Source organism: Ambystoma mexicanum, chromosome 8 (assembly GCF_040938575.1).
Source record: "Ambystoma mexicanum isolate Mex_15411 chromosome 8, UKY_AmexF1_1, whole genome shotgun sequence".
NCBI lineage: Eukaryota > Metazoa > Chordata > Amphibia > Caudata > Ambystomatidae > Ambystoma > Ambystoma mexicanum.
In genome coordinates this window covers 839,923,027-839,935,185 of record NC_090929.1, presented here as the reverse complement: position 1 = coordinate 839,935,185, position 12,159 = coordinate 839,923,027, and the positions used below count along the sequence as shown (strand labels likewise).

The following is a 12,159-nucleotide window of genomic DNA, read 5'->3' as shown; positions in this document are numbered from 1 at the left end:
ACCTTGCATATAATCAGACAATACATAGCACATAACCCTAAACATTGCTAGTGGGTCACAAAAGATATGCCAGAAAATCCTAAAACCGACTTCATGGGGTCACTTTATCAATACTAGGGGATGGCGGTTCATGGCGCCATCTCATTAACATTTCTCTTAAGTGACTATATCATGCCTTTATGTAATTAGTGTCAGCAGAAGGACTCTGCTGCTCTCCATTTGGCACTCTCTTCCAGAGTACTTCATCTGGTGCTAGTCATAACCCAGACTGCAGATGGCCCAAAAATGTCCTCCTAATACCGCACATTCCCTCACAGAAAAAAACAAGTGTCTCCAGTTTTCTAGAGTTCCCTCTATTTTACACAGACAACATGTTTGTTCACTTCTAGAAATTCCCTTTCTGGGGCCCCACACATCCAAGGTACAGAACTGATTGAACCGAAAGTGCAGAAAAACCTGTTGATAGAAAGGACTTGGCGAGTGCATTAAGTAGCCTGGGAGCATGTCGTATCATCGGATTGTGTGTTTGTATTCCTTAAATGGGTGGTAGTGAGACAGCTTGTCACATTGAGTAACCCAATCAAGTACTGTTATTTTGCATTTAATTCTAAAGGGATCCAATGTAAGCAGCTCTTTACTTCTCTCTATGTCTCTTAGAAAGAACATACAAATAGTAAAAAAGATGTTTAGCACCTTGCAGCTTTTGCTATTCAATATAGATGCTATTTCCTCATACAGAGACATTTTCGGGGGATTTAGAATCTCCGGTAACATCATAGTTCTCTTCATCAGAACATAAGAGTACATTGATTGGATACCCAGATACAGTGTGAGTATCACCATGGCAACACAATATGGTAAATTGAGTACCTTTTTCCAAATTTTACCCTCCAACCTTTTGGTTAATAAAGAGATGAAAGCAAACCTACAATACCCCATCTTGATCTTTTTGAGTTTATTCAATCCTTGCAGGAATTATCCTCCTTAACCTGACCCTTGTGTCTCCCACTTTTAGGGAGTTATAGATTATCTATCCCAAGTAAGTAGTCACATTACAAATCTGAATTGGGTTCTCATAGATAAACCATTTTGTCCTGAGGTTATTCTTTTTTGTGAGGCTCAATGCTGCAATTATTTTAATGTTTATCCTCAAGTGTTAGTATTGGCAAAATCTTCCATTTTAGTAAGGCTCCTCTGCAGATCAACAATAGTTTGATCGAAAATAATAACATTGTCTGCAAATGCCATATACTTTATGTGAAGATGCCCGACTTTCAGGGGAAATACCTCATACTGTCCAATTCTTTCCTCAAATCATTCATATTGAGATTAAAGAGGCAGGGATCCAATACGTACTCCTGTCTCAGCCCAACTCTAGTTTCAATATTCTGATACATACAGACATATTATGGTGTAAAAGCAGTTGTATTTTCAGTAATCCCCCAGTGATATTAAGGGCCTGCAATTTCTTCCACAATTGATGATGATCAACGCAATCGAATGTGGCATGTATGTCTAAAAAGGCCACATGCAGGGTACCACACTTGCTCTCCAAGAAATGTATTCTCAATAGCGTATTTATAAAAAACATTCAGATCAGTTCCTACCCCCTTCCCCAACCCTGTTTGAAAACTTGACAATATTTTGGCATTCATAGCCCAGGCTGACAATTCTTCTAAAATGAACGAAGCAAACTTTTAAAAGAAGAATCTAATCAAGCAATTGGCCGATAGTTCTCAGGTGAACTTTGAACACCGTTCTTGAATATGGGAACGATATAATTGTGGTGCCAGGAGGTCTGGATTTTATTAGTTCTGGATATACTCTTCAAAAGTTGAAATAACCTTTGTGCCCTTAACTTAAGGTTGTTTTTCAACAGAACATTAGACAAACCATCTGGGCCCGTGATTCTAGAGTTATTTTCTCCATAGCTTCTAAGCCAAACAAACCCTTCCAAGGAGGAAGATTTTCTTTAATGAATGCCTCTGTATAGGGTGCTTTAGAAAACAGACCACTACCTGTGTGATTCCACATTCCTGCTCATTAAGACAACCCCGAAATGTAGAGCTTGTGATGTTGTAGCCAGATCCGATGTTGTTTGAGCAACCCTATATGGTATTGAACAGAATTCTAGAATACTTATTTACTGGCCTTCAAATGTGTAATGTCTTTTCTAAGTTGACGTTTCTTATTTGCCACTTCCTCATCATAACTATGTGCCCTTTTCGCTATGGGGCAGCTGGGTGTTCTTTTACAAGCCATTTGATTTGATGATCTCATTATAGTAATGTATGCTAAATAGATTGTCTGGACTTCCTCCTGTCAATTAATTGATGAAAGAATACATTCTATCCATCCTAATCAATCTGAAGTTCATACAGGCCCTTAATCGGTTTCCCTGAGAAATAACTTCTAGTTTAGTTATATTAGCTAGATAAGGAAGAAGCTGTAAAGATATATTTGTGGACATAATCAAACAAGGCATGATGGCTGTTTGGGGTGTCTAAAACTGTTAAGGAAAGTATGTTTCCAAGCCAAGACTTTGATACATAAATATAATCTATATGGGAAAAACTCACTCCTGTCCTCCAAGTAGGCCTGGCTGGTATATCTCCCATAATACTGCAGTTCACTTCACCCAAATTTCAACTTTTGATTAGCTGAGGCCATTCCACCCCCTGACTATTCACATATGGGGTTCCCGAATGGCTAGCATGGTCCTCCAGCAGATCGTCAATATTAGAACAATGGCAGTTTAGATCACGTGCTATGATTATCTAGTGAGCCAACCTGCGACCACTGGAGTAGAAGGGGATTGAAAGTATCAAAGAGCTTTTCCTCCCTAGTTTTCAATAGGTTCCAATGTATATGTACTAAAAACAAGCTATGGCCACACTTTCTAACACTAACAGCCGGCAAAGAGTCGCAATAGGTAACCCATTCTTTGACTTTAAACCCACGAGAGTTGTTGATTACAATTAACAAATTCCTTGAAGGTCTTCCCTAGCCCCTTTTGCTACTTTAAAAAAAAAAGATAGAGAAACCAAACAATAGGGGTGGGGGAGTCCTAAGCCAAACTTCCTGCAAGCGAAAAATTGGATATTTCATCATATCAGTACATTGTGACTTATCAGCGAGAAAACTGTTAAACCCCCGGGAGTTCCAACTCAATGACTACAACAGACCTTCATCAAAGATTCAAATGGGCAAACAATGGCTTTGAAGGAGCAGAAAGCATAGCCACAACCCAATTCCAATCTTCAAAACACCTTCTATCCCTTGCTAAAAAGCCACCCCAATGTACACTCCTTGACCCACCCAAATTTGCTGAGCAAATCAGGAGGGCATTTACATTTTTTGTGCTGGCCTCTAAATGTCCAGTCATGAATAGGGGCTACCTCTGACTCTAATGTATTGCCTTAAAAATGAAAGCTGTAAACATCAAAAACCAAGCTCTGTGATGAGCTTGCCTCCTTTTACAAACGTTTACCCACGATTCTGCTATAAAAATGCACTGTCACCATAGTGGTCCGCTCAGGGTAAAAAAAAGTCAGCCAACTTAATATCTTGGGACTTGACCGTTATCAAAATCGGGATTATATTCAGGAGCTTCAAAACTGTAGATCTGTTTAGAATACATTCATTGAAACATGTTCTATCACCAATACCTCTGATTGTTCATAGATCTTGTGGATGACCAACCATATAGTGATAAGATACAAATTAACTTTCTTGGGAGTTAAAGGAAGAGACGACCGAACATCCAGAGGGGCACAGGAGGTGTATACCAAAATACACTCATCACGCAAAGGGATTGTACCCTTATCGTGGTTATTCTGAATAATGGAGGTTTCCAGGGCGACAATTGTCTTGTCTCCCTGACTCTCACATTATAGAGTCAGAGTCTCATGATTACAACCTTCTGTATCTTTTGAGAGAACAGGGATTATCGATTTCGTGGCCATATTGTGCGTTTCTTGCCTGTCCCTTTTCTGCCCTTTTCCTCAACCATGGTGTTACCTTTCTTCTTTTTTGGGAGTTTCTTTTTATTAGGAGTGGCCTCGATGGCACAATAGGATATCAATTAGGACAGAATTGGCGTATTGTGCGTGATGTCATGTCTGATCTGATCATATAGGCAGTTCCAGGTCTTTAGCATTAAGTTTAAAGCCTGGGGAGAGGAACTGTCCCTAAAAAGAACCGGCTGGGAAGATAAAATAGTATAATCCAACCCCATTTGCCTGATGGTCTCTTTAACATAGGGGAGCTTTGTAGGTGACACAAGGCTTCATCTTTATCACGGGTGTCCTCGATCGAATTAGCATCAGAGGTAATTAATTGAGGAGTGTTTGACAAGGAACTTGCATAGTGGTCATTTTTGTTTGTTCTGGCGCTGTTGCATAATTTCAGAAAAGACTACTCAATTTCTGCTAGTGGTTTGTCCATAGTAGACATGTTGACCGACTCGCTCAGCAACCATTCGCTCTAAGTATTCAGAGATGAAACAGCTTGATTAGGCATAATCATTGGCAACCGGAAGGGACGCAGGTTGCGGATGGAAACATTTCGTAATTTTACCCCGATTGAGAATGGGCGCTTCAGCACAAACTCTCGAGCAGGAAATATCTGACTGAACACAAGACAGTGAGCAAATTCCATTTTGTCACTCTCCCCGGGGGTCGGTCTTTGCACCCAACATTAGGTAATCAGGGGTTGGGAGCTGATGTAGGCTTTGCAAATTATATGCAATATGGCGCTTGCCAGACATAAGACACAAATAACCCACAGTGTAACCTCAAGGGGTATGGTACAGCCCAAAGTTTAAGGCTGTAAGATATCACTCCACTGTGTTAACCAACAGTCAACAGTGACTCCCCATGCTGCCAGAACACCAAGGAAGAACAATAAGCAGAAGGAGAAGCAAAGCAAAGTACCAAAGTAGGGGAGAGGAAGGATGTGCATTAAGTCAGTGCAAAGCCACTTCTCCCGTTCCTTCCCACCACAGTAGCTCTGACACCACTCACATTTCTGTACTTCGCTGAGGCCCTCGCCTCACCTCCTGTCTGCCTCGAAAAGCTCTTCACTCACGTGGCCGCTGCCCAGCGACTTCTCTGGACGAAGCTACCGGCTCCATGGAGTTGTCCTCCCCACTCTTCCTCTCACTTCACCGTTCAGCACTCAAAGAAAAAAAAACAAGGAAAGAACCTCAGCACGTATCGAGCGTGTCAAGAGTATCAAGATGCACCTCCTTAGCAATCCAAATGAGGCTGCTTCTGACTGAATTTATTTGCAACAATTGTCCATCAGATAAGTCATCAGTGTTGCTCGTGGGAGTTTGTCGTGAGAGGAGAATTTTTACAAGTTCATTGGAACTTCAGAATGATCTATGAACATCTTTTTATACCCCTGCTGCAGATGGTCTTGAGCAAAGTCAGGCCCTACACGTTAACAATGATATTGCTGGCTGTGAGGTGAACATGGAGGGTTTGGTACATGGACGTGCACAGCCCCAGCCATTATGGTATACTGGAGGCAGTCAGAGTCTTCCATCTGCACAGAGTGGCCATCACTTTCATGCCTGGATTTTAAATGCCTTAAGCATGATCCGCCTAGTGAGGTTTCTTGAACCTTATGATTGGTCATTGTAGCTATCAAAACTAAGATTACCTGTAATTTATGTAGCTTGTTCATTTGGTGCAAGTCTAATAAACAGGATGGAATAAGTTTACTTGGTGACATAATCAAATTTGATTTGAGTGATTGCACAATTTCATTATTGTTGATTGAAGTGGATATATTTAGTGTGGGACACATGTGAATTGTACGAAGGTTAGGGAGTGAAAAGGATGGTTTTGCTTTCAAAAGCCTTTTCAACTGTTTGAATTATAAATGAATACAGGTTAATTTTTAATAGAACAAAAGTAAATTGTGGGGTGCATTTAAAGCCCCCAAACAGAAGCCAATTTCACATGAATAGCAAGATTTTAAACACTGAAAAGACAGCCTGGCATTTGTTTTTGTTTTTCAAGTAAAATTAAAGAGTCATGTGGAAAGGGGCCTACCTGTCATTACCAATGGGAAAGCAGCATTTTAATTTACAAAAGCAGTAGGAATCAAAGATCCCTGTTACATGGGAAACAGGATTTTTAAACATTGAAAACAAAAACGGCCTGCACATTTGTTGAAAAAGTAAAAGTAACATTTGAAGAGCCACTTGGTCTTCATGAAAAAAATGTCAGCACAGGCAGATCCTTTTTCTGACTGTGGGCAAAACTTCACAAGGACATCTCCCACTTCAATCCTGGATGTCACATCTCCTATCTAATTACCAACTGCAATAAAAATGTCCTGCTAAATATGTTGAAATGCAGTGTTCTCCAGACCTGCTGGCTCTGAAAGCAGGGACTTCACTAAAAGTCATCCTTGGCAGAGCACGACTAACATGTGTGAAAATGGGGTCACCCACTTCAAAGAGCAAGCTCCCAACACAAAGGAGACTGTTTAAGGAACAGGCTTACCCAGTGAAAACAAATGGCCGGAAGCAGGAGCAGGACCATTTCTCCCAAATGAAGATTCACAATTTATTTAAAAGGACTATTATCATTTAGGCCTTTTTCTTAGCCATCATAAGACGGATGGATTTCATCTATGTACCATTTTTTATGTAATTTCCAGGTGATTTGGAGGATATAAAATTCATCTTCCTGTGACCCTGGGAACTGTAAGGGCCAGTTAAACTAGGTTTCTGGCTGATCTGAAGATGTTCCAAATGTGAGAGTTGGTGAGCGGGTTGAAATTGAAATTTAGGATATGCTAAATAACTTACATATTCATAACGGTTGTGCTTTTATGGAAATGGCAGAAAGGTGCCACATGGCCGTGCTACATGATACAGATTTGGTGGTCGGCTTATCTAATTCCCCATGTTTTGCAGAAACCCAAAATATGCTTAGTCTGGCAGTTTCTAGTAAAAAGGTTGTGATACATGGAGTCTGGGTATGGGAGGAGAGAGAAGGTTAACTGTCCAATCCTAGTGGCATGGATTATTGCAGGGTACTTCCCCAAGATTGTAAAATTGGTTGTGTCATTGCTGCTATATAAGGGGGACTGCACTAAGAAAGACAGAGAGAAAAATTAGAAAGACAGGAGGACAGAGAGAAAAGACAGACCATCAGCAAGGCTGCTGAAACTCACCATCTGACAGCTGTAAGGAGACACCAGAGGAGACTGCTGAGAGTGCATCTGGCTGGAGCTGTCTATCTCTAGGCAAGCATCAAAGCTGACTGGGTCCTATGGTGGAGAACTGGAGGCCATCTTTGAGAGTGGAGGGACCAGAACCCCCCTCTATCTTTCCAGATTGTCCTGAGATGCTGCTGGCTTTCCTGAACCTTAAACAGAGGCTTGCTATGTAAGTAGAACTGAGCCCTGGGAAACCAAAAGTCGGCATAGTCTGCTTACCTTGAATCGTTTCCCTTTATAGTGGGTGGGTCGGGGCAAAACTGTGTAGATCCTTAGCCTCTATAACCAAAAATATTAATTTAATTAATTCCCCATTTGGCAGACCATTACGGGTGGATTTTGTTAAAATTCGAAATTAACAAAGCTCACTTCTCAGTGTGCACTGAAAACTATAGCCTATAATTTAATTGGGTAATCTTTGTTGTCCAGCTGACCCCGACTTCTTTGAGGGGTGTTTTTGTTCTTAAATCAATCCAACCTTTTTATCCAGCTTCCCCAAAACAGGACTTTTCAGCAAGGGGGGGTCTGAAAACCCAAGTTCCCCAAATCATTCAAATTTTTCTGTCAGACTTCCCAACATAGACCAAAGCAAGGGGAGGTCTGAAAAACAAACCACTAAATCACCCTGGCCCTCATTACGACCCTGGCGGATTTTTTCCGCCATCGGCGGACTTTTCCGCCATGGCGCAAAGTCCCTTTACGCCATGGCGGATGGCGGACTTACCGCCCCATTCCGAGGTCGGCGGGGCGGTAAGTCCCCATTGACCCATTTACCCTTCCCCATTCCCATTTCGGCCCCATAGGGCTCAATGGGAGTAGGGAAGGAGTTAATTACGCCACCGTAAATTACGGTGGCGTAATTAACACCAAGGTCCCATAGCGCCATGGATTTTTACGCCCGCAAAAAGCGGGCGGAAAAATGACCATGGCGCTATGGGAACTCGTAGTTGGCGGTAAGGGGTCGGCGCAGCTAACGCTGGCGCAGACCCCTTAGCGCCAGGGTCGTAATGAGGCCCCCTGTGTTTATTTTAAACCAAAAGTGTGGGCAAAATGATAAGTGCCATATGTATCTGAACCAATCTTGAAATCCTACTGCTTGCCTTTTATGCCTGCAGGAAAATCAAAATCGCACAACATTGCATAAGTGCCTTCTTTATTGATCAGTGTAATTCTTTTGTGAAGTGAAATTTACATAAAGGGAAGAATTGTGGTGATGATCTTTTTAACTCACTTTTGTGATTTTTTTATGCTGAGAGAATTTGATTGTGTTGTGCCACGGATAAAGTGGTGTTTTGACCTTTTTGTGATCATTTCTATTACTTTTAATTTAAATAAATACCAATATATTTCCATGCACCGGCCTGGTTCTTGGCTGATTGTTAGTTCAAGACAGAGGGATCCAAGGGGCATGATATGTGTCTGTTGCATAACCACTTAAATGGGGAGGGAAGGAACTCCCCGTGTTGAGGGTGGCTTCACAACAAACTGTTAGAAAATTCAAGTTGCTCAGCATCTAATCAATTTTCATATGAAAAGTGTGCTATGAAGACATGTATTGACATAATTTGTGAAAATAGATTCCCTTATGGATTGTTTGGTTATCATACTCAGATATTCTGACATGTCCCCTCATTCAGAGGGGGGATGGGAGCCTGGAGCCGCTCAGGCCTACAGGAATGCACATGTGCATCCCTGGTAAGATATGGGGAACGCCCACTGACATTCTGTACATTTGTAAACTCACTGTGATTTATTCTGTGTTCCCAACACTTGGTCCACCAACTTAATGCATGTTTGAGAATGCATGATTGTGCTCACCTGCACAACTTGGAGTGTTCACAATTGATGTCTAAAATGCCAACATGTGACCGTTCAGTCCTGTCGCCCTTTGTTTCAGGTTATGGTGGGAGTGCGTGTGCTGGACATCAATGACAATGATCCCCATATCCTGAATCTGCCTCTGAACATAACGATTAGTGAGCACACACCAGTCTCCTCCCCCCTCATACGGATCCAGGCCAGCGACGCAGACTTGGGCCGCAACGCCATCCTCACCTTCAGCATTACAGCTGGAAATGGAGACAATGCCTTTTTCATCAATGAAAATGTGAGCAATATTTCAGTTTTTTCAAACGTTGTATTCTTATATCAATCGCTCGCTTCCCACAGTTGAGATCCGAGCATTGAATTACAGACTGGTGTGAAAACTGATTCTGTATTTCTGAAAATACCTGACAGCACAAGCACAGTTTGTACACCTTTTTACCTTTCTACTATCTCCTTGGTGTGATGTTCCTTTGTCCATTTTGTTGAGAAGTAGTGAGGCTACTGTGTAACCAGGTAACACAGGCTTTATCAGGATGAGCACACCCTTGATGGGCCCCAAGGACCTGATTTGAGCTTCCTACCAAGAGCAAATGTGTGTGAGTGGCATCTGTTCGCTCATCTAAGCCACGTACCATTGAACATTCAACTCTGCATGATGTGCATGGACCATGTCTCTTAGGAGGAGGAGGTATGGGTTTTCCTAATGGTGCTAACCTTGCCAAATGGCTGACAGGGAGATACCAAACTTATTGATGAATGCATGCGAGTACTAAACACAGCACATACACTACAGAAAATAAAAGCATAATACCAACAACTCGCGAGCTCCCGGCCCGGATGGCCTTACAAATTTTACAATCAAGCAACAACCAGAGTTGTGGGCCGACTTTTGCATGATACTATTCCAGAGAATAAACGATCAAAGGCAAACCCCAAGATCATGGAAATCAGCAGTAATCGTACCCATCTACAAAAAAGGTGACAGAACCTGCCCAAAAAACTACCGACCAATTGCTTTACTCGACGTATTAGGAAAAATTTATGCAACCGTGTTACAAACAAAGCTAGTGACGTGGGCAACCCAATCTAATCATGTTGATACGCGTCAAACTGGCTTTGTTAAACGTGTGGGATGTTCTTTGAATTTATTGCTACTGAATTTACTGAAGATGGAGGCTATTAGATCTAACACAGCTGTATACCTCGCATTTATTGATTTTTCCAATGCCTTTGACACGGTAGATCGAGAACTGCTATGGGAAAAACTGAACAAATGGGGGTGCCCAATCGACCTTTTAGACGCAATAAAAGACTTACATACTGGTACCACTGTGAGAGTAAGACTGGACCAAACTGGAACATTGTCTGCACCGATCAAAACATTTAAGGGGGTTAAACAAGGTTGCCCCCTGGCGGCAGCCATATTTTCCCTGTTTATTTCTGACATTGGAATTCCAATAGAGGCAGTAAGATCTTTTCCGCCGAAGATTCATGGGTCCCCCTTGAATTGGCTTCTGTATGCGGATGACCTTATATTACTGGATCGGACACCGATTGGTCTGCAAAGGAAAATCAACGCAGTACAGCAGTATGTGCTTGAAAATCATCTTCTTATTAACACAAAAAAATGTGAAATTCTTGTGTTAAACAATTTGCAGAGGGGTCAGAAAAGAACGCGAAAAAACCAATCTTGGTTCATAGGAACGGAAAAACTTCTAATATCGCCGAGTGTAAAATACCTTGGAATGATCGTCAGTTCCTGTCTTAATGACAACCCTTGGGTAACAGAGACAAAACGTAAATGTAAACAATTAGCAAACCAAGCCTTAGTTCTAAAGAATAGATTCGGCAGGTTTTCACTCAAAGTGGTACTAAAATTCTATCAACAAAAAGTAATCCCATCCCTAATATATGGAGCTGAAAACGCCTTGGGGTGCTCTTGGAAAATTTGGTCCACGCTCGAGAATATTTTCTGGGTAAAAGTCCTGGGACTACCCAAAGGGACTTCAACAGCATCAATTAGGTACGAACTATCACTGATCTCCATGCACGCACGTGTTTGCTGGAGTTTGTTGTCTCTATACCGAAAAACAAAGGTCGGAGAGGGAATTCCGCAATTTGCCATTTTCAACAATGAAACTATATCAGCTTTAGGAGTACTAGAAATGTGGCTAAAACGCTGTGAAAGCTTAATGTCGGAATATGACATCAAACCAGCCCTGCTAGAAGGAAATCCGGATGCTGCAAAATTAAAACTATGGCGTCTAGACTGGGAGCTGACTTGTTCTGAAAGAGGAGCCTTGAAATTATTGAGCGAAGTGCCACCCGAGGCTTGTGCGTTTAACAAATTGCAAAAATACATTGAGTTATTTCCTGATCCGAACGCAAGAAGACTATACATGCGGTTTCGGCTTAACATGTTCAAAACAAAAGAACGTCTGAGAACATGGACAGCTAACAGGAATACGAATCCAATGTGCCGACTCTGTGATCAAGAACCAGAAACTTTAAAACACTTAGTGCTATTTTGCACAAATCTACGCACAGAAAGAACCCGACTGCTGGGTAACTGGAGTGAGAGTCACCCTTCCCTCAATGCTGAGGAGTGGTGGTCTCACATGTTTAGAGGAACGGATCAAAAATTGATACTACCACTGACAACTTTGTTAGCATTAATTGAGAATTGTTTAATGGACTAATGTGGTGGCTCAAAAATCAATGTGGATAATGTGAATGTAATGAAGAGCGATTCATAGTCTCATCCTTTTTGCTTTTCTTTTTAAAGGTTTGTAAATAAACCAATAAAAATATAAAAAAAAAAAAAAGCATAATACATTGTATATGTTCCCCTCATTGGGCAAACCACTTTTAAATGATGCAACTGCAATATAACAACAGGTAAAAAGAGCTCAGAAGAAAAAACAGCCAAACAGTATCAAACACCCAGTTCTCCGCTAACAATAGCTCCTTATAGGGAATAGGGGCCTTTCAAGTTCTCTGTGAAGCAACAAAGAGAGAAGCAGTCACAGGGCAAGCGGTAGAAATTATGGGTCCATGGGAAACCAGAGGAAACTTTGCTTTGTAAATAAGCAG

General features: G+C 41.6%; 1 protein-coding gene across 3 annotated transcripts in view; it reads left to right on the top strand.

Annotated features, from left to right (window-relative positions):
• Positions 1-12,159, top strand: part of CDH23 (cadherin related 23) — a 3,939,560-nt gene that overhangs the window by 3,425,953 nt on the left and 501,448 nt on the right. For all 3 annotated transcript variants that reach the window (XM_069610726.1, XM_069610725.1, XM_069610724.1), the window contains one exon: positions 9,137-9,346. In XM_069610726.1, coding sequence (XP_069466827.1) covers positions 9,137-9,346 — 210 coding nt within the window. The remainder of the gene's footprint in view (positions 1-9,136; positions 9,347-12,159) is intronic.